Consider the following 23,975-nt stretch of genomic DNA (forward strand, 5'->3'; position numbering starts at 1 on the left):
AATTCCCGCCGGGTATTGTAGATAGATACTTCATGATGATGGATGACTTTCCTTGTTTTCAGGAGGTCCCGTCGGACGGAGACTCGGCGGTGTCCTCCGCGCCCGCGTCCCTCTCCCCTCAGCCGCTCAACGATATGTGGGTCAGTATTTGAATAATGAAGAAAATCAGCTAACTATAGTTAGTATAACGCGACAGGGTGAGATGGCAATCGGGATATAAGGCGGGGGGACGCCCCGCAAACCCGCATGTCACGCGCTCTAGCACGGGTTAGCGCAGGGGCTGTGCGGGTTTGCGGTGTGTCCCCAACCCGATTCCCATCTCGACCTGTCGCGTACTATACTTTAGAGTTGAGGTAAGGAGCACGATCTCTTATGGAGGAAAATTTGAAAAAGTGTCCAGCTAAACACGGCAAATAATAGAATAGAATAGATTTTTAACAAAAGTTTGTTGTAAGTAAGATATTTTGTGAGGTCCATACTTACGATACAATATGCTATTTACTTATTTACAGGTATAGGTATGTATGTAGGTATGTGTTTAGCACCTTGAGCAGGTATTATCGACGCGTGACCTGTTCAAAGTGACTTTTCTTATGACTTATGCAGCTATGAATCAGGAGCTACCTATATTATATGCACTTGAGGCAATCAGTGGGAGGTCGGGTCATAGAGGCATATAAGCACTGCTTACCCTAGTTTAATTAGGTTAGTTGTTCACACCGGTTGCTCACTTGGTTTCCATAGGCACCATATAATTATATTATTGTAAGGATTTACTTCATACCCACCTATTATATTCATCAGCATGTTCAAGCAGATATGTGCATAATTACTGTAAATAAACAAAGCTTACAAAGCAATTACTTAGTGATATAATCTCGTGAGTAATGTCAATAGGCCAAGAGCTGTTCAAAGCGTTTTTAAAAGTAACCGCATTTTTGAATATAAATTTTTCTACCGCCTATGGCGATACAATAGCAATTATTGTTTTGTTATAGTTTCGAAGATTTTCTGTAAAATTACAGGCGTTGGATTTTTTTTTTTAATTAAACCTAAACGTTGTTTGTGTTGGTAATTGCGCTAACAAGAAATCCAATCTGAAAACCTTAGTCTATGACCTGCGCCAACCGCCATACTGTTGCAACTTCAGATGGAACTAGGTAGTTACTTTGTTTTGCGGTCAATGAAGTATAGTATAGTATAGTATAGTACAGTATAAGATACTACAGATTTTAGAAGTTGCCTATCCAGGATTATTGTTAGCCCATTTAATACATTTAAAATAGGAACGAGATACAAAATTTTTCTTGACTCTGTACAAACCGTTTTGTATGATTACTGACCGGCTTTCAGGCTATAAGTACAAGAAGTAATGTTTGGTTTATGTTCTGTTCGTACCTATTTGCTCTGATTCACGATCAAAGATACTTGCATTTAGACACACGTGTTCAGTATCCGAAGCCGTTCAACTTGTTTATAGGTAGCTTGAAATATATTAAACTCTAAAATTTTTAAGTACCTACTTATAAAAAATGTAACATTTCGGTTTTTAAAAGTAATTGCACATTCTTCCACTAAAGCGGAGCGGAGCGGGGACGTGTTGTAGGTAATGTTGATCAGCCATTTCTAGTCAATCTCGCCTCAGCATCGATCAACCATTGAATAATGTAGAGTATAGACCAGATAACCGTATAGTCACTTAGTACAATACCTACATACTGCAGTATTTTGAAAGAAAATATGTAAAGTCTGATATTATTTATCTATACGACCGATAACTTTGTGGAGAGATGTTTCCCTCAGATTTCAGGCAGGTATTTCACTGTGCTTCAGGTGCGAGAGGCCGTAAGAGCCTACCTATGTTATGTATTGTTATAAGATGAAACTAAAGAAACTCTTAGAAGGTACTTACCTACCTACATAACGAGAAACCGTACCAAAACGGCAGTTTGTAGAATCCGGGGACAGGTATTAGTTAGATAACTTACATATCATCAATGACCTAGTCTGTGGACGTCCATAAATTGAGACGCTTGAACGAACTAGGTAGATACTAGATACATAATATTTGACACGACCTCCCCAGATAATAATATAATATTGATTATATAAAGAAGAGTTCATTCGTAGTGCGCTCCAAACAAACGTAGTTAGTTTGGCTCTGATTTGAATACTAACCAATCAACCTCAAGTAAACGTTCTAGGAACAAATACCTATGTCTGTGGTTTCCCAGATTCCGTTAAAATATTTAGTTTTAAAGTGTCACAGTCTCAAGAATTTACATCAATCATACATCTTCAAACCCATGTAATTTTAAAACTAGTTATTTTTTCGGAAAACTGCTAAGCCACAAACATATTAGTTTTTAGAACATTTGTCTACAAAACCACATCGAGTTTGACTGGTTAATGAGAACCAAACTACGTTAGTATGGAGCGAGTGACGGAGAGTCCTATGTTAAGATATGGAATTTAGAACGGCCTTGAAACTTCATGAGAGCATCGCAAATGCCGTGTTGCGATACGTGTCACCCACTAAACTATAGGCGCCGTGGCTTGCGTCACTGATCCATTGTTGTGTAGGGTGACCATGTGTAGAGCCGTGCCGAACTGTTAGGGAAGTTTAAACTTTTATCTATGAATATCTCTTCTAGAGTAAAAAATAAAAATAAGAAGCTCTAAAATGTGTCAAAAAGATTGACTTTTTGTTCAAAGTTTTCTCCTGATTTTTGTAGGAACTTCGCAGTTTTTGATTAAAGTAATCGTTAAAGGGAAAATTGTCCTTTTCAAAAGTGAATATGGCATCTTCTAGGCAAGCAAGCTCCAATATAATATAATAGATTTCATCGTTGTTTTCCTTTAAGCATGATTGTCAACTCTATCAAAAAAAAACACGGCTGACTTACCGAAAATGAATCAAAAAACTTTCACATTTGAAAATGACGCCCCAGAGCTGCCGATTTTAACTATACCCCAAACATCCAGAGTTCAGGCATTAGAAGTACCTAATGGTGGAAAAAGAAACTTATATACATAATATAATACCCTGAAAACATTACACTCCTTTTTTGTGGGCAGTCGTTTAAAAATAATACACACGAAATTGCTTTACTTACCTATATTGTTATTCTTCTTTTACAATCTCCCTATTGCCAAGAGTCACTGATAGAGATCTCTTATAGGGAATTCTCTTTTTACTATTTCTAATTAACCGACTTCGAAAAAGGAGGAGGTTCTCAATTCGTCGGAATCTTTTTTTTTTGTTATGAATAAATAAAAATAAAAAAATTAGAAAGTCCGTAAGCCTTGAGACTTGTCCTGCGATGTAACACGTGAGGGTGTCCACAGTCGTGCGGGCAGTGCCGGAGCGCGGCGGAGCGGGCGGCGGCGGCGGCGCGCGAGTGCACGCGGCTCGCGGACGCGCTGCGCGACGCGCGCGACCAGCTCGAGCTCATGGAGTTCCGGCTGCTCGAACTGGAGGACGCAGCGCCTGATAAGGTGAGCTAGCGTCAAGTGATGTGTGTTCACCTTTATAATTTTAACGTGAATATAAAAAAAAAATATTAGTGAGTTTGAAGCAAGGTGTAATGTTAGGTTGTGTTTATGATTATTATTATCAGGTAATGGTTTTTATCAGGTAAGTACTTATGGTAAATATTACTTACGCTTCATGTTTTTTTTTTGAATCACTATGATGATGGTGTATTAGAGAAATAAAAAAATATATAGTTAAATGTATATAATGAAGTTTAATATTGTGGATAGGTAGTATGGTTGGCTGTTATCAGGTAGATAATTATGGTAAATAGGTGATATTAGGTATCTATTCTCTTTTTTTTTTCGTGAAAAATATTATTTTGATGATGGTGTAATAAAACTATATATACCTAATACTTAAAAGAAATTAAAAAAATATGTAAAATGAGTTTTATATTGTGCATAGATGGTAGGTTGTGTTTATGGTTATTTCTAGGTGATACTTCTAATTCATAATGTAATAGAAGTATTTATCTAGGTACTAGGTACCTATCTACTTCGTAAATCGAACTAATGAGACTATAAAGAGAAAATTAAAAAAAATTGAGAACTAATTGCCTATTATATTGTACATCAATGAGTAAAATAAAATTTTAGAAAACACCACTATTTGCTGTTCATAACCTCATTTTCTTTCGAATTTTATCAAAATTTTATATACTTAAGAAAATTAAAACTGTAACGATATGGTGCCAAATTACCGTAGGTAGTTTATTGTTGGGAAAAACCAAAAATTGTGAACTGTCCTGAAAAAGAAGTAAGTAAGTAATTTTCTAAAAAAAAAAAAAACTGACATAAATTACGTAAATTCATTTACCTAGATTGATTTCTGACAAAGTGTTTACCTATTTTCAATTTCATTTACTAAAGTAATTCAATCTTTGTTACCTATTTAACCTACCTAGGCTTTTATTTAATTTAACGCATGCAATGCAATGCAAGCGCAGGTATTGTTATTGACTTTGGTCTAAATCTTGACTTAATTTACATATTTACTGATTAATAAATAACATGCTATCAGAAGTTATTTACATTATAATCGACTTTGAAATAGGGCAAAATTTATTTCGTGTCGGGTGGCCATTCCATCTGACTATGAGAGTGAGTTAGGACATAATATTGATTGTGCACAATAATATAAAATTTGTGCCTAGTTGGATATAGTTTCCACTGAGATTGGTCGTCGAGGCCGAAATTCGGCCAAGCGGGTATTATGCATCGATGGTATTATGCCTTAAATTTTAATTACCAATGTTGTGGCGATCGCAATGCATGAGGAGTTTCCTAATACAGGGCCAATTTAGTATTGTAAACAAATCGTAAATTAATGTTTTGTCCTATTAGCCTCAAACCGAAGGTTTTGGCCAGTGGAGCGAAGATAAACCTATTAGTTTTTCTGTCGGCTTCTTCACTGTAAACTGGAGGTTAAACAATAAAAAAAGAAAAAAAAGAGTTGATCGACATTACCTATTGGCTTAGTTAGAATTAGTTTCCGCACTCACGTAAAGCATGTAGGAAATAAAGTGTTTCATTTTTATTATATTTATTATATTTTTATAATTCATTTTCATATTATTATAATTCAATTCAATTCAAATTTATACTGTTTTGTTGAAGTAATTTAATTTTTAGCCTTTTTAAGTGCAAAAAATAGTTTATGAATTAAACTTGTAGAAAACAATTTTTAAAAATAAAAATATTACGCGATTTTACCCCAAATAAGCGATTTTTTTGTCTGGTATCTAACTAATAAGTACTAATAACGCACTCTAAGGCTAATATTTTATGGGCTCAATTCACAGGACTAAAAGCTAACTAATAAAAATCAATTTCACTAAAGTTCTGTAGTGTAAAATACACCAAATACCTATACGTTGCACAAACTATAGTAGTTTCCTAGTCCTAGTAGGGCAAATTTATAAATCAAAATAATAATAAGCATGATTTTAAATCAAGGCTAAATCCAAATATGTCTACGGACAGACTCTATGATTTATTATTATGTACGACCTAGATCTAAGTTTAGTCTATCAAGTCAGTGAGCATGATATAATTCAATTGAAAGGTCCAATAAGGATCAGTTCGAAGGTATGTCACGAAGTATGTAACAGGTACAGGAAGTTCGCATGACGAATACTTTATGTATTTGGTGTGGTATTTGGTTTGCTTTGAATTATAGTTTATTAATCTAAGCTTTGAAGGAGCCGTGCGAATGATTTGTCAGTTTAGTTTAGTGTACAAAGATTACAAAGTTTTATTTTTATTAAAAAGAATATAAGCCAAGTTTATTATGCTGATTAATATGCCCTTTTCCCCTCCAATTAAGGGTAAAGCTTGTGCTAGGAGTAGGTACGACAATAGTGCAACGGGTGGGGTTTAAACAGGCGACCTTTCAGTGTCCAGTCCGCTCCTATAACCGTTGAGCTATCGAGACTATGGCAAATTTTCATTGTCTATGAAAGTTTTACGAAAAATTTGAATAACTATATAATTAAGTACTTAAATAATTATGTAAAATCATAAATAGTAACAGCGAAATAATGGAAAAAATCTCGTTAGAGGTAACATTGGATATTGAGGTATTTATAGAACCTTATCCTATCTAATCAATATAAAAATGTACATGAAACGCGTAGGCAGGTAAACTATTTCCGCAAACAGCACGTAGATGTCTACTTGCTACCACGCATCAATTTTCTATTCAACTGTCTACGCACGTTTCATGCTCAAATTATTTCCTCGATCTTAGATATTCTATGATAATATTGACTCTACGGCACTATTTATTTTTCCGGAGATTTCCTACCTCTACATCCAAACTTTTCCTCTTTATCATATTTTCGTAGCTAGAAGTTATAGGTATTGTAACTAACTAAAGCCTCGATGACACGGGGCGAGTTTACAAGCTGCTAGCGAACTCGCTGCCTTGTAACTTATAAACTCGCCACGTGTCATCGAGCTTTTTCACAATCTGCTTTTGATTATCAGATTGTAAAAACGCTGCTTGAAAAATAGAAAGCCGGGCTAATTTACTCGCCATTCGCTGGCGTGTTGGCCTGTAAGCTAGTTAACTAGCCACGTGTCATCATCACTGCTAGTAAACTAGTTGCGAGCATCTGCGTTTTGGCAGTTAAAAATAGGGTACTGCTCATAGATGCTAAGAAACTCTATTATATCACGCGTGTTCCACTTCATTTTTCAGCTTAAAAATATAAACAATAAACGCAAACAGCACGCCACACAAAACAACACGTAGTTCCAACACGCTAGCTAGTTGGCTACTGAGCGAGTGGAATGTTTTGTGTGTCATCGACACTCGCTTACTCGCTCACTCGCTAGCTTTTAAACTCGCCGACTAGCAGCTCGTAAATTAGCCCAGTGTCATCGAGCCTTTATAGTGAATTTCAAATTCAAATCATTCAATGTGGTTAGAGTCGCTAGACACATGATTGTATAAGTAGGTAGGTACCTTCAATCATACCTATTAGCAAGCAGCCGTGACTTTTAGTAGTAAGGTGAACACAGAATTATGTGCTATAAGGCGTCTGTCTAGCCAGTTTTCTTAGGATTTAAAATAAGTACTAACAATAAAAAGACTACCGCTACGAGATCAAAGATGCTGTAACGGTCTATTTTAAGTTAGTATACCTACCTACCTAGGTATATATTTATCCAGAGGGGTTTCATAAACCTACTTAGTTTGCAAGTAAAAGTACCTAATCGTAGAAAATTAAAAAATTACAATCGATTGTCAATCCGAAAGTGTTTGCTTGTTGGTTTGTCCTTCAATCACGCTGCAGGAACATCTGATCGATGTGTTTTTGCACGGATATAGTCAAAGAGCTGGAGCGTGACATAGGATAATTTTTAACCCGGGAAAAAGAGTTCCCACGGAATTTTTACAAACTTAAATCCACGCGAAAGAACTCGCAGGCGTCATCTAATATCTCATTCCTTCCTAACTTCACTTGATTTTTATAGGCGATATTGACAAAGGTTCAAAATTAGTTTTAAAAACTCTACCAAATACTTCAATGACTAATACTTATGTTCTAAAAAACGGGCTTGGTTTTGTGATCGTCCATTAGCGGCCGTTAGTTGCGTAAAAAACACGCATTTACTTTGTTTACTCGAGCGGAGGTCGCGAGAATCTTGATGAATTATACATAGTACCAAGTTACAACAGACGATCCAATCCAGTCTGATGCCGACTGTATCCAAGGAACCAAAAGCTTAATTTGCTATAATCCGCTGAATAAGGCACTGGCATCTGTATGGTAGAGATTTACAGAATACAGCATGTAACATGCAACGTCCGCCCTCCACTGTTAAGCAAGTAGGAAAAGCCAGCCATCAAGCAAGCCCCAAGTACCTTTTTTTTTTTTTTATTAACTATCAAATATTGAACGTTTTACAAATGCTTTTAACACAACAAAAAACCACTAAGGTAAAACCTCCAAACAACACCACACAAATTCACCAAAACACACTCGATGCACGTTTCTCTTCCGACACCTGAGCATCCTCAGGAGATGTAGAGTTTAGATCTTACAATGTGGAGTATATAGAGAGTCATTATGGAGTACCTTAGTATGGAGAACTGAGATATTCATAGCATTATCAAGAAAATGATTTATTGGCTTTTGTATCTACTCTGAAACGTATCAGGACTTATTATAATATGAAGGAGCATTTGTATTTCAGACTTTGATCCAACTTGAAACTACCCAACAGGCTGGTACCCGAAATCGGGACAAAGTTGGTTGGCAGCTGAATCGGAGCGTCTGTTACAATTTGATACTTATCTCAATGGAATCGAAAGGATAGTGTACCAAGGTTGCAGGAAATTATCTCGCTAGGCATTATTGTATGTTTACGTAACGGCTTGAGACTTCGACGTCTTTGTTTATGTCGTGTGAAATCTCCATAAAAATGCGGTTGCGAACTTTTTGTGTGCTGTCTAGTTTTTCTGCATATTTGTCTGATATTTGTATACTGGCTAATTGACGAATGACGACCGTTACGTCCCCAGCTTTTTGTAAAAAAATCTGTCTCAGAATAACCGGCTACCTTAAGAGTATTGATGAGTTTAAGACTAGAAGACTAGTCTCTAAGGTCTAGATTTAGGAATTGGGACAAGAGGTTCCTAAGAATATCTATCGACGACAATTGGGATAGAGTAGCACAAAGCTTTCGGTTTTGCGGCATGGTTGGTGCTTAATTCTAGGGAAACTTCACTTTTTTAACCCCCCCCCGACTCAAAAAGAGGGGTGTTATAAGTTTAACGTGTGTATCTGTGTATCTATGTATCTGTCTGTGGCATCATAGCTCCTAAACTAATGAACCGATTTTAATTTAGTTTTTTTGTTTGAAGAAGAAAATCAGTTCAGCCGTTTGAAAGTTAGCAGCTCTTTTCTAGTTACTGTAACCTTCACTTGTCGGAGGTGTTATAAATTTTTAATTTATACTTGTTTCAGCAGTTTTTCTTAAAACTATTATGCTTATAAGAAACCTTACAATGATTTTAAAATAACTCAGTAGGTCCTGAGTAGAAGATAATCCGACGTCACAAGTCACATACAAGGAGCTGTACAATTTTGACGCTAGCGTTTCCTGTTTCCGTTTGCGTGCAATTATAGTCTATTTATATACGCCTGTACCGTAACGCGTATCAAATGCTTGGCGAAAACTACTCTCAGTATCTCTATTTTTTTTTTTTCAATAAAAAAGATAACAATATTGGTTTCTTCGTGCTCGTAAGCACTTGACGGCTTGTCTGAGCACTGCGCAAATATATTGTATTGTCATCACAGAATTTAGACTCGGGATAGAAGTGGTAAAAGAACGCGAATTGTTCACCGCGCAGATGCGTAATGAAACACCTGTGCGCGTTACTGTGAAAGCAAACGTATTTGCATAGCGTTAGCTTTAACTTAAGTTAATTAGGATTCTAGAGTTTCTGCCAAACAGGCGATACTCTGGGCCCCTGTAGCTATCAAAGACCGCATCGGAACCGGTGCGGTGGTAGAATCAAGACGTAGCATGAAGCAACACGGGCTGTCCTACGTAAAAAGTTTAAAGAGCACATACCATTTCTACTACCTTTTTTAGACTTCTGTGGTGTCATAAAAAACCTTAGTGGATTATAATTGTTCTCTTAGGCTGAATCTTGCTAGTTATTTTTTAACCTACTTACTATTTTGTAGTGCCAACGTTTACAGACGAAGGTACTACGCAAACAAATCAGAAAAAAGTGAAGCGTATTTGTGATAGTTTTGGTTGTGTGTGTGGCGTTACGTTTGCTTTTTTTAAGCCTTTTTTAAGTTTGCTTAAAAGTCCGCGGTCCACTTATACACTAAGGAACTCCTTAATGATGAACTGTAGCTGTATACAAACCTACAGATGATTAAAAACTCGTTTGGTTCATAATTAATATTATTATTATAACAATGCCTGCGCATCATGACCTAGACCTCATAATATCAGGAAGTTTATATTATGTACTTACCATTTTTATTCATATAATTAAATCATCTTAATGCTGATTACAATAAATTAAATTCAATGACCTTTCAAACAAAGCCTCTTAAGAATTTAAAATATTCCGTAGGTGGGCTAAGCAAAATTGTGGGTTCCGTAGGGGCCAGCGGGACCCTATTACTAAGCCTACGCTGTCCGTCCGTCTGTCTCTATCAGCGGTCTGTATCTCATTAACCGTAACAGGTAGATAGTTGAAATTTTTAAAGAGTGTGTAGTTTAATTGTCGGTACAATATCAAATACTTAGTAAACATATCGGTCAAGTGCGAGTCGGACTCAGGCATCGGTAATTATAGCGGCAATAGAAATAATATTATATATTCTGTAAACGTTTCAACTCCTTACCTATTATGGTTTACGAGATATAGCCCGTTGACAGAGTACGGACGGACGGACAGCGGGGTCTAAGGAATATCGTAAAATGTAATATGGTAATATTATGGTCTTGTAACCCTAAAGAACCAAGATGACGAATTTCAAATGCTAAGGAAAAGGGCAATATTCAATTGAAAGGGTTTGAAACTTAACCCTTTCGTAAAAACTTATTTTACAGTTTTAAAATTTATTATTCATCACTGTCTTTATATTCCAAGAATGATGCATGTTTTAAATCTCTTTTAAGCTCTAGGATGTATGTTAGTTGAAAAGATTTGTGCATTTGTATGGCTGTTCTGCGTTACGAACTCCGCAGTGAAGGAAGTATATTTGTTCTGTGGAGTGGGTAATTGACCGAAATAATTGGATATTGGATTTGTATTATAGAGTCACTATTTTTTTATATTTATCTGGGTTAAGGTGTTAGTAGAGCATCACTACTTTTTGTCGGTTAGCAAAAGTGTTTTCCTTATCTTAATAATAATAGGCTGTTTGACTAAGTTTTCGACATAGTTTTAAATTATTCTTTATTACATAATAAGCACACTTAAGCGTTGATTGTTTTTCGATAAATCTACTGTGTAGAATTAAAATCAATGATAAATTTTAAGTTTGAAGACCGCACCAAAAACGACATTTCTGTAATGGCGTTGGTCACATGATGTGACGTCATATGCTAGTAAACAAGTTCACTTAGGTTCACATTGTGTGAACAACTGTGAACTTGTTTACCAGCGTGTGACGTCACACGTCGTGTGACCAGCGCCATTACAGAAATGTCGTTTTTGGCGCGATCCTAATTTTTAAGGAAGATTTTTTTCTAATCTCAAAAATGTTCACAATTATTTGAGTTTTCGTACGTTTCACATCCAACATTTGTCTTACATTTGTTATACGTAGTTTTACTCTAGATAAATAATATAAGATAGATAAAGATAAAATAGATAAGGGAAACGAAGGTGTAGCCTTGCCTATCGATTTTGACTTTATCGCTTATCTTCATAAGTTTATCTTTTTTGTGTGCTTTGGTATTTATAACAATACATTTTAATGCTTTGCTTTCATGTCGAACGATATTTAGAGAAACATATGTAGGTAGGTAGGTAGTGCAATTTGCCAAATGTGCTTCGGCTATTATAATTCTGTAAGAATATTATAATAAGTATATAAGTACCTACCTATATTTATCTTATTTGGAAAACTTTATTTCACACAAAAATTATCTACAGAAATCATTAGAAGAACTTATACTAGATGGTGCAAAGGCGGCCTTATTGCTAGAGCAATCTCTTACAGGCAACCTTTGGTGTACGGATTTAGTGATCAGAGCGCGGGATGTACCACAAAGTAAAATGAATAAGCATAAAAGTAATACATACCTACTACAAGATAATATAACAAGAGTAAATTAAAAATTTTCAACACCCCCGACAAGGCAACGTCCATCTTGACAGCTTGACATTTGTCAATTGACACTTGAATATTATGAACCTAAGGGTTATCTAACCTTCTTTTCTACAAGAAAACTAGAAAATAGCTGATAACTTTTAAACGGCTGAACCAATTTTTTTGGATTATAGCTAAGAACACTCTCGATCAAGCCACCTTTCAAACAAAAAAAAGTAAATTAAAATCGGTTCATTCGTTTAGGCGCTACGATGCCACAGACAGATACACAGATACACAGATACACAGATACACAGATACACAGATACACAGATACACAGACACACAGATACACACGTCAAACTTATAACACCCCTCTTTTTGGGTCGGGGGTTAAAAATACACATTAAGTCGGTACATTGTATAAAATAAATACATTCACACATACATAATACATATAGTAGTATGTATATGTCAGTCTATAATTAACTATACATACATCTATATATCATTAAACATTTTTCTTAGTTTTTAATTTATATTGTGTTGGTATTTATTGGACTTGCTTTATAAATAATTCTACAATAACCTTATGTTTCCTGTAAAGTAACCAAAGTGGATTTTTCTGCATTATATTTCGTTGATTTATGTTTTGTAGGAATACTACAACTCACTAAATGTCTTTGGTGTCTTTAGTCGTGATGTGAGTAGGTGGTAGTGAGTTATGTACCGATTGATCGCCATTAGGCTGTACCTATTAGGAATTAGACGAATATGGTATAGGCCTATTTCGTATGTATAAATATGGTCATCTAGTCAATTAAATGTTGTGATGCTCTACAATCGTTATAATACCAAACTAACATTTCGTCAGATAGTTCTAATCAGATAGTTGCGTTAAATAAAACAATCAATTTCACGGTACGCGCATTCGCCTTCGCGGAAATAATTTTACTTATGGCTTGGTTACACAGTGGTAAATGGTATGGTTCCATTGGCGAAAATTCGGCAAATATTCAGATGAGAACTAAATTACGTTTGTATGGAGCGAGTGACGGAGAGTCTCCTCTTACGAAATCCAATGAAACAGTAATCAAATTCAAATTTAGTATAGGTGTACTAGTAAATGCTCAGTTTAGTGTCCACTACACTAAAAATTGGCTAAATTATTACCCACTTCGGTTGTACTAATAGAACTACTGAAACGCGAGTTAACTAAGTTAACGTGCTTCACTCGCTGTATGTAATAGAGCCTTAACTAGCCTCAAGCACGAAGGAAATCTTAGATCCCTATCAAACGAATAGACACGAGCTCCTTTGTAGATACCTTTGTATTCATAATCTTAATGCTAATACCGTTCATAACAATGCCTTTTTAAGAACCTTAAATTATTCCGTAGGCGGACATAACTACTTCCAAAAATAGTATTTGCCCACGCGTTTCGTGTTTCCTAACTAAAAACTAATCGGGCTGTCATTTCATGTTGAAGATTTAAATGTAAATCACATAGCTATGGGTTTTTTATCTTTATGAATGAAGATTTGAAAATGAAACGCAGTGTTTTAAATATTTAAGTAAGTACTTACCTAGTTACCTTAATTCTAAATAGTGAGTAGGTATCATCATTGTAAAGAAGAATAAAGTTAAATATTTAATCAAAATTATAAGCTGAGCGTATATTTTACTAAGAAGGACATACAAATCATCAAAAGAGACGACTGACTAAAATAATAAAATAAAACAAAGACGCGTGTCTGAAATTTAACACTTTCGTGTAAGTTATATTTATAGTCGTAATACAACAAATGTTTCGTTTAATTTATGCCTACGTAGGCATAATTATAATTTATAGTTAAGTATCTAACTATATTAATGGTATTATAGAATGTAGGTCGAGACGGGACACGTGAATTATGCACTTGCTGCATCTTTCAACTACTAGCGTAAAAGAAATGATGGTGACGTGGCGTCGACGTAGGTCTCATGCATAACCTGTAAGACGTGTATAAGACATTACTAACCATATTGTATTGTAAAATTAAATATAATAGAGGAAACATGCATCGGCACCATGTCCCCGCCTTTACCACTTTTATACAAACTTCGTCATAGACCTATCGGTGTCCTAAAGATTTACCACTTTTCCATCCATCCATCCATCAGCCTGTAAGCGCCCACTGCTGGACATAGGCCTTTCTAAGAGCGCGCTACCAAACACGGTCCTCCGTCTTCCTCATCCACCCGCTCCCCGTTACCTTTTTCAGGTCGTCGGTCCACTTTTACATACCAGTAATTGAAAAATTGAGAAATCTAATTGCTAAACCTACTATTCGAATTATTTCCAGGGTGCTAGGGACAACCTAACAGACTCGGATTCGGGCTGCGTGTCCCCAGGATCCCGTATAAAAGACTCCGCCTCTCCAGAACTCAAACGAATGGACTCCGGATACAAATCCCCGCACATGCCGAGCAGTCCCAACCCTCGGAGGCATCTCACAACACCACACGATGACTTCAAGGAAGACTTCGCCAAAGCCCAAGTCCTCGCGGACATCTTGGATAGGAACTCGGAAACTGGTGACTCCTTGAAAAGCAATCCGGTGAAAGACCATCTAGAACAGATGATCTTGAACGCGGCTTCGGCGGAGGACAGGGGTTGCTTGGAACAGGTTTTGATGATGCTGTATAACTTCCAAGCGTTGAGCAGTTCTGTTAGTGAAGATGAATGCTATCAGGTAAGACATTAATATAGATAAAAGCAGAGACTTTTTGACTGATATATAAGCGCACAATTCATACAATTCAAACCCACAAGTATGCGCTACGTCTAAAACTTGATTTTTATGTGTAAGTTGAGTTTTTTGTATGTAGGCACAAAGAACATAGACCTCTACTTAGGGGAGACCCCTACTTAGAGTAGGGGTTTCTTCATCTGAAAGAAGCTGGCCGCCTGAAAAAAGCCAGCTTGTTTTAATAAACTGTTACCATTGTTGAGTTACCTGCCAGTGAATTTCCAAGAGACAGTAATTCAATTTTTATTGAATGACCTTTGTGCACGAATAATGTCAAAATTAAAAAAAAACAACTTTCACTGCATTGACTTCTTTCACTGTCACACCAAAACAACAACAACAACAAGTAATGCAATCATTATAAAATAACCTGTGTTAAATAATCCAACCATTTCATTTCCAGACAAAACCTAGAAGAATAAGTGATCTGAGACTAAAATCCGATATCGACATTCCCTCGCACAAAACCCACAAAGCAATCGCGACTGTTACACCATACCAACAGAAAGGCTACAAGTCGGAATCTCTGGAAAGCCTTTGCGAAGAACGGAAACCAAATAACATATTGCAAGAAAGTGGCATCTTTGAAGGCGTAGAAACCGAGTGTAAAAGCACTCAGACAGATATCAATGACAACTTCGAATATTCTGGTGAACTGAACACCGAAATACAACGACTGAATAGTATAAGGGAAAAGTTAGAGAAACAAGGTAAACTATTTCTAATTTTAAGATTGTTCATATTGCTTTTATGTGACTATAAGATCTAACGCTCCGTATTGCCAGTGCAGTTTTCACTGCGCTGCACAGTGAACTGCACAGTCCAATCTTTAGCAGCTTTTGAAACTGCGCGGGATACCGTATTAATATAGCTATTGTTGAGATTTTGTATTATAGTTATTTGTGAAACCTCCCTTCGGCGGTGTTCCCACAACTCAAACAACACGTATTAAGTTTGATCGGTCATAAGCTCCGGCTATACGCTCCGTCTTGTGTGGGCAGTTAAAACTGCACAGGTTAAAAGACGAGAACTGCACAGTCCAATCTTTAGCAGATTTTGGAACTGCGCGGGATACCGTCTTGCCGTCCACACGCACGTCCACAAACTGGCTTGTGCAATTAAGCTCTCAGGTAAGTCGGAGCGTGTAGCCGGAGCTTATGACCGATCTGACTTGACACGTGTTGTTTGAGTTGTGGGAACACTCCGAAGGGAGGTTTCACAAATAGCTATGATACAACATCTAAATACATAAAAGGAATAACTCAAAATTTAAAAAAACCCCCGACACAAAAACCTCTATAAGAAAACTAGAAAAGAGCTGATAACTAAAAAAAAAAAAATTAAAATCAGTTTATTCGTTTAGGAACTACAATGCTACAGACAGATACACAGTTACACACGTCAAACTTATAACACCCCTCTTTTTGGGTCGGGGGTTAAAAAGACTGACTGACTGATCTATCAACACACACAGCTCAAACTACTGGATGGATTAAGCTGAAATTCACATTCATCGGCATTCAGATAGCAATTATGACGTAGGCATTTTTGAAAATTCAACCTCTAAGGGGGTAAAATAGGGGTTTGAAAATTGTGTGGTCAATGCTTACGAAGTCGCGGATATACTAGGTAGATAGTCACACTTCACACTATATTAATATTATAAAGGCGAAAGTTTGTGTGTATGTGTGTGTGTGTGTGTGTATGTTTGTTTGTTACTCCTTCACGCAAAAACTACTAGACGGATTTGGCTGTTTGGAATTGAGATAGATAATATCCTGGACTAGCACATAGACTACTTTTTATCCCGGAAAATCAAAGAGTTCCCCCGGGATTCCGAAAAACCTAAATCCACGCGAGCGAAGTTGCGGGCATCGGCTAGTTACTAATCAAGATTTTATTCATTTAATTTCAAGGTGTTAGAAATAGGACGCTAAGTAAGGAGGACGGGGATAGCCTGGAGTGCAAGTGTGTGAAGCTGGGCAAGAAACACAAACAGTATTACGAGAGGAGGCTTAAGTTTTTGGAGGGAAAAATTTCAATATACGAAGCGGCGCAAGATGTCAAGGAGGCGAAGTTAGCGCAGAGGTTGCAAAAGGAATTTCTGCTCGAAAACAAAATACAAGTGAGTATACTCATTGGTCTTTCAATTTGCAGACGAGAGAGTCAGGCCTAAATGGCAAGAAGTGAAAACAGGTCAAGTGCGAGTTGGACTCACGCATGTAGGGTTCCGTACCATCGTACCATATAACATTTTTGTGCAACTATGCAAGTACATTACGGAGCGCCATCTATGATGTGATTTATTAAACTAATTACCTACTTTCGGGACACAAATTCGAGAAGGCCTTCGACCGTGTGTGGCATGCCGGCCTCCTGGCGAAGCTCCTCTCGACCAACCTACCACCCGCGATCGTGCGGCTGGTAACATCATTCCTGGAGGGCAGGTCCTTCCGAGTATCCGTAGAAGGCGCGGACTCCCAGCCGCGCCCAATACGGGCAGGAGTACCGCAGGGCAGCTGCCTGTCCCCGTGTCTATACGCGGTGTACACGGATGACATCCCTACCCTCGCCGAACATCTGCGCGAGGGGGAGGAAGACGTGCTGTTATCGCTCTACGCCGACGACAGCGCGTATCTTGCGTCGTCGTACCACCAGATCGTCGCTATCAACCAACTTCAACGTTTGTTGGACCTGCTGCCGGAGTGGCTGGATAAATGGAGAATGGCCGTCAACGTGGGGAAGACGGCCGCCATCCTGTTCGGTGCTCGGCAACCCTACCGTCAACTCCGTCTTCGAGGGCAGGACATAGAGTGGCAGACTTCGGTGCACTACTTGGGTTGTCACATCGACGCCAACCTGCACATGGTTCCCATGGTGAACCACGCCGTCAACCAGGCATGTGCAGCTACGTCGATGCTGCGCCAGGTCCTCGCCTCAAGCCTCTCACTGAAGACCAAGCTCCGCATCTACGGAGCCTATGTCCGCTCAAGGTTGACGTACGCGGCCCCAGCCTGGTACTCACTCTGTTCGGAGTACCAGAGACGCCGCCTACAGGTCCAGCAAAACAAGTGCCTGCGCCTAATCGTGGAAGCTCCGAGGTACGTGAGGAATGACGTCATCCATCGCGACCTCAAGACGCCCACCGTGGAGGAGTACGTCCGCACACTCGCGCGGCGCATGTTTGCGCGCGCGGACAACGGACCGTACGAACACCTCCACGGCATCGCTCCACTCATCCCTCGACCGCCGACCGGGCGTCAACTACCTCGTGAGCTCCTGCGATCGCCATCCCCGGCGCGGCACGCAGCCGACCTAAGCGACGACGACTACGACGACGCAAGATCCACCGGATATGACCCCGTCTCTGCGCTCGACAGCGAACTCTAACCGCCGTCGCGCGGAGACCAATCCCGGACTAACAACACCGGATATACAAAGAAGCCCACTAGGGCCGTAAGCCAAGATGGCAGGCCCTAGCCGGTGAAATCCCGGCTAAAAGATCACCACCAGGGTACAATGTTGCCCTGCGCCTCACCCGGGTAAGGAGGCCATGCCTCGAGGCCCGTACCCCCGCTTGGCCGTTACGACCAAACGGAGAAGACCCGCACTACTGACACAAATTCACGGTTTTCGATTTTTTCCTATACTAATGTGATCTTAAAGATCTAAGTACCTACCTGCCTTTCATGATTCCAGGGTAACGGGAAGTAGGTACCCTTTAGGTTTTTCTTGACAGACACAACAACAAAGTGATCCTATAAGTTTCTTTTTTTCTTTTGAGGTATGGATCCCTAAAAAACGAAGAAACGTGTGATGAAATGCACCTAACTGGCTAGGCAGCTTTTATTATTGCTCAAATTATGAGTGAAAGTGAAATAAAGTAAAGATTTGCTTCTTTCTGTCTTTTAAGGTCAGGGTTACGATTTTGACGACCAAACAACTATAGAATGAGTTATAGATAGGCAGTTATTTCGAAATTTTGTTTATTTAATTATAGATTCATAATATAAACAAACATTTGAATTTAGTTTATTTGAATAAATATAGATTCTAAAAGACCGATGAATTTAAATGATCTAGTTACTTTTGCAATAGAGTAGCTAGCAATTAATATACGTACGACATCATAAAGTGTTTAATATGATTGCGGTGATATAAAGCAAGTTATTATTTAACATGCATATACATGAGCAATAAGGTTTAATTTGTATGTAAATGCTTTGCAGGAACTCGAATCGCAGCTGTTGGACCTTCAAGATAAATACGAGAGGCTCGAAGAGGAGTGTTGTGAATTGGAAGAAATAGAAAATGATACTCGCTTGCATTGGCAACAGTAAGTACCTGAGTATATATATGATCGAGTGCTCATTAAATATGCTACTTTGATGTATGCTGGAATATTATCATATTAATAAATATTAACATGTATTGTTTATGAATATGTTAATCAAAATTAGTATCTTTGAAGAATCAAATTTTGTCCAACACCCATTTGGGCTCACGCTCAGGCAGACGTAGAAGCATTGGTCGGTCAAAACCTAGTCTTAAATACATGCATCTTATCAAATAAATCGAACAACCTTCATTCAAACTAAAACGATTGTTCCCATTTTTTTTATGGGAAGTATTATGTACTTAGTTTTTTTTTGACTTCTACTCTTCAAAAATTACAACTATGATGTATTGTTTCATTTCATAATATTTATAAACCGATAAAATAATTTTTTTCTGAATCTTTTTATTTTCTTCTTTGCGTATTTATTAATATCCGCCATATTGAATTTATCATGACGTCATAATAGTATGATGACAATGGAGAGGGACGCCTAAGAAAGAAAGACTAAGAGAGTAAGACTAAGTCAACTGCAACATTATCAGAATAGATTAGTAATAAATAACCAGGGAATAGATGAAGAAACCTTCATACGAAGACAATCACAAACAAGACCTTCCGACGTCGAGTTACAATGGAATGTAAATAATAATGATATTTTCAGGCTTGAAATGGACTATGAGCTCTGTTCAGCGCAACTAAGAGACATGACGGAGCAGAGGGAATGTTCGCGAGCGCAGGCCGAGCGTCTGATGGCTGAACTCACTAAGAGAGAGTGCACACTTAAAGCGAGAGAGGTAAAGTTAAGCGCTCGTTAACACAAGCTGCGTAAGCGTAGACGTAGCACGTACCATTGCGTTGTAATGTATGGAACTATATGAAACATGGCATACCGCTTGCATGGCGTGAACGTTCGCGTAGACGTAATGCGTGCAGTTACGTCTATGGGTTCACGCGCGTCACTATGCACGTGTCACGTGTACGTGCTGCATACGCAATTGGTGTGAATCGGCCATAAGAATCTCGCCTACTTAAATCGAGAGCACCTTAGTTTTTTTTTAATAAAAAATTGCAAACAAACGAGCAGGCGGGTCACCTGTGTTAAGTGTTTACCGCCACCCAGTAGCATCTGCAGGACCAGAGGAACTGCCGATGCGTTGCCAGCCTTTCAGGAATTTGTTGGTCCACTCCTTGAATAACCTCATGTTGTAGTACAAAGAACTAAACGCTTTCTAGATAAATATCACAATCCAGGATCACGATACAAATGAATACTTAGAGGGTACCATACTCCTATAGATTTTGTCGATAAAAGCTACTATCCATGGAGTGAAATGAATGTAAAAATTTCGCCTAAATATGGACAATTGTAAATATACTTTACCATTTAAATAAATTATTTTTTCAGAATGAACTACTATCAAGGTTGGAAGGTTTAGAAAAAGCAGTACCTGCCCTTATAGCGTGGAATGTTTTGCAAGCTGTAGGAGCTACTATTTCAACTGGTGGTCAGGTATGTTTGATGAAACATTTTTTATTCGAAGACAAGACCCTGCAATATCAGCGACTGATGGTGGAGCAGAGCGCGAACTTAGTAGGAAAATGGCAGTTATATTAAACTCATTCCCTTAAACGGTTCGACGTGGCATGGTATGCAGTATGCTCCAAAGCGGAGATGGACGCAGATGTATTTCAGACCAATCAGATTATGAATAGATGACGTGATAATCTTTTCACATTTTTTTTTCTGTAGTGTGATTGGTCTGTTAAGCACATCTCCGCCCACATTCGCTTTGGTGTATACCGGGCCTAAATCACTTGACGGCACATCTTTGCCGGTAGGGTGTAACTAGCAACAGTTGAAATCTCCCGACAGACCAGAGATAATTTAAAAATTGTAGATTCCTAAATTACTCTAACCAAGAATCTAACCGAGACCTTGCGTCGCGTCTTTTTTGAAGGGTTGAGTTGCTAAGGGTTCTTGTGATCTTAATTTTAGATCACATTGGAAACTAGATTTTCTTATTTTTTCAGTATGCCCTAATGAGCCGTATGGGTCCCTTGAGTACAGACACGAAGGAAGCAATTAGTCAATTGAAACGCGACAAGCAGGAAGAATGCGGTGCAATAGCCGTCTTCAACGACATGAAGACTTTGGCTTCGCCGGCCACGCAGGAGCTGCAACGTCAAATTACTATGTAAGTAATAGAAACATCTCTCTATATCTTCCCTGTTCAAAGAAATGAGCTAATACGAAGTAAGGAACCGCACATCATTGAATCTGTGCTTTTAAACTATTTTAAGAATAATTATAACTGATTTACCGTTTCAACACTTCTTTAACTACTGTACAGTTCTTACAAGTTTAAGACATTTTTTAAAGAGAAGTAGAATTAGTATAATAAACAATGAAAATAAATTGCAGGTTAATAAAAGATAAGAAAGAAATAGAAAAACAAACGGAGCAGTTAAAGAGAACGTTAGAAAAGAAAATTAAAGATTTAGAAGAAGAGCTGGAAACTACAAGAAGACAAATTGCGGCTGCAGTCTGCGGGGCAGAATACAAGAAGGAGAAATTAGAACAGAAGATCGTGAATTTAGAAGATGAGATCGAGAAGGAAAAAGACGATGAAAAGGTAACTTAATTGCTTGCGAATAATTAAAAAAAAATTGTAAGAAGATTTTTTTTATTCGATGACAACTTTGGTTTAAATTAAGCATCAATCTGTCTGTAATCTGCCAATAACCAGTGGATTGTTACTTATCGCAATGCGCTAACTTTTTCCACCTATGTTACTTTTGCTCAAATTATTCAACGGTCATTTTACAATACTCCTATCTATCTCCACATCGTATTGCTTATTGCAGAGGATCGTTAACTCTTTACATTATTCATGTAATAGTAAGAGTTTTCTCAGAATAACAATTATGCGGTGGGTTCCGAGATCCTTCCGTATGCGACTCGACTGAGAAAACAAGATTTCGACTCTCAGGTTTAACTGTTATAACCAGATGTTAGTGAAAATAACCGAAACCGAGGCACGAGGGAAACAAAAAGGTCAAATTCGAACACTCGAATTCGGTCACCCATCCATTCAACGACCTTTTTTCCGCTGGTAAATATGCAGTTACGCATCCTGCGCTAAAGCGGGTATGTGGGACTCACTAGCAAAGCATTTGGTACCGCATTCGTACAGCATACCCACTAAAAAATCCAGCGGTGCCGTCCGTCCGTCCGTCAGGTAAGACGAGTCTCAGGATCTCAGGTGTCGTATGCTAAACCAGCGTGATATGCTTTATCATACTCATAGATTCTACTTAAAAAGCACTTCGATCAATCTTTTATTTTTATGTTATTACAGATTTGAATAAAAACTTAATCTCTTTACACAGCTCCCACCAGATCCGCTTACAGCCAGCAAAATCCAAGCACTCCTGCACAGCGAACAGGAACTCAAGAACAGAATAGCGGAGTTAGAGAGGAGAGAGACCGCGTATTTGGAGATGCTGACGCAAGCTGATGACATGTGGGCGGAAATGGAAGGCGGGTACAAGAAGAAGATCGCAGAATCTGTGGCCACTGAGACGCAGTTGAAGGGCAAGGTAGGTTGGACAAGGGAAAGGCTTCTATAACTATTAACTACCCATTATAAATACCACTTATTATAAATATAACGACGTGATTTTTTGGACACTTTTTGTCCCGGAAAAAAAAAACAGCCTATTATATGTTCTATGCTGGGGCATCACACTAATATTATAAAGGCGAAAGTTTGTATGTGTGTGTGTGTGTGTGTGTGTGTGTGTGTGTGTGTGTGTGTGTGTGTGTGTGTGTGTGTGTGTGTGTGTGTGTATATGTTTGTTACTCCTTCACGCAAAAACTACTGGACGGATTTGGCTGAAATTTAGAATGGAGATAGATAATATCCTGGATTAGCACATAGGCTACTTTTTATCCCGGAAAATCAAAGAGTTCCTACGGGATTTCAAAAAATCTAAATCCACGCGGGCGAAGTCGCGGGCATCGGCTAGTACGAAATAATGCAAACAATTGTCATCCTGAATCATTGGCGCTCAAGAGTAAAATCGATTCTTTTCAGGTGAAGAAGTTGGAAGCAGAAAGAGACCAGTGGAAGAACTGCTTCGAACCTTTAAAGAAGAAGCTAAGAGAAGTTGAAGAATCTGAATCGGGTATGAGGATAGCTTTAGAGAAGGCGGAAAGAGATACAAAGGCGCTCAAGAGCCAGAACACCAATTTAGTTGCCATGTTCGGAAAGGCTGATGCTGATGCTAAGAAAGCTGAGACTACTGTTAAAGCGCTTGAAAATAAGTTTAAGGTAAGCTATCTATTTCTTGTATTTGTTAATGGGTGTGATAGGTTAATATCGAAGCGGATCCCAAAAAATCGAAGAATTTTCAATTTATTTTTAAAAAGCCTAATTTATCACAGTAAACGATGTCACATGGCATCAGATGTTTATAATAATTTCTTTCGCAGAGGGAAATCGACCAGCTGCGCAAAATGAACAAACAGTTGGACGAAGATCTGAAGAGCCATAGGGAGCTATCTAAAAAGACTGAAGTGAGCTTTATGGGTGACCTCGACTGTATACGCAAAGAACTGACGAGAGCGTGCAAGAACAACCAAGAACTAGAGGTCACTAACAGCGAACTTAAGGAGGAGGTGAGTGACGTCAACTTTCAAGGTCACGCTACATTCACCGTTAAAGTTTGAGCATAAGCTGAAAGCAAAATGGGTTGCCGAAGTCAGGGCGTGTTTCCAGTGAACCAAAATTTTACCTTTAAGGTAATTTAAAGAGTAAAGATAATAAAAAAAGGCGAAATTTAAATTTAATTTGGTTTTCCGCAATTTGTAAACTAATACGACAAAGTAGGCTTGTGGAATTTTAATTGCGCCAATGGCGCAGTATCATCTTCACAGGTTTATATAAAAATCTTTACTTGAAAAGGCCCAATTTAAGAAATTAGTTATAGTATCGACTAATTTG

General features: G+C 38.2%; 1 protein-coding gene across 4 annotated transcripts in view; it reads left to right on the top strand.

Annotated features, from left to right (window-relative positions):
- Positions 1-23,975, top strand: part of LOC123870428 (axoneme-associated protein mst101(2)-like) — a 169,560-nt gene that overhangs the window by 140,883 nt on the left and 4,702 nt on the right. For all 4 annotated transcript variants that reach the window (XM_045913734.1, XM_045913735.1, XM_045913736.1 and 1 more), the window contains 13 exons: positions 63-140; positions 3,349-3,498; positions 14,184-14,573; positions 15,034-15,340; positions 16,547-16,755; positions 18,860-18,966; positions 19,631-19,763; positions 20,375-20,479; positions 21,001-21,164; positions 21,392-21,602; positions 22,360-22,569; positions 23,067-23,303; positions 23,465-23,650. In XM_045913734.1, the coding sequence (XP_045769690.1) occupies positions 63-140; positions 3,349-3,498; positions 14,184-14,573; positions 15,034-15,340; positions 16,547-16,755; positions 18,860-18,966; positions 19,631-19,763; positions 20,375-20,479; positions 21,001-21,164; positions 21,392-21,602; positions 22,360-22,569; positions 23,067-23,303; positions 23,465-23,650 (2,487 nt within the window). The remainder of the gene's footprint in view (positions 1-62; positions 141-3,348; positions 3,499-14,183; positions 14,574-15,033; positions 15,341-16,546; positions 16,756-18,859; positions 18,967-19,630; positions 19,764-20,374; positions 20,480-21,000; positions 21,165-21,391; positions 21,603-22,359; positions 22,570-23,066; positions 23,304-23,464; positions 23,651-23,975) is intronic.

The sequence above is a fragment of the Maniola jurtina genome, chromosome 12 (assembly GCF_905333055.1).
Source record: "Maniola jurtina chromosome 12, ilManJurt1.1, whole genome shotgun sequence".
Taxonomy (NCBI): domain Eukaryota; kingdom Metazoa; phylum Arthropoda; class Insecta; order Lepidoptera; family Nymphalidae; genus Maniola; species Maniola jurtina.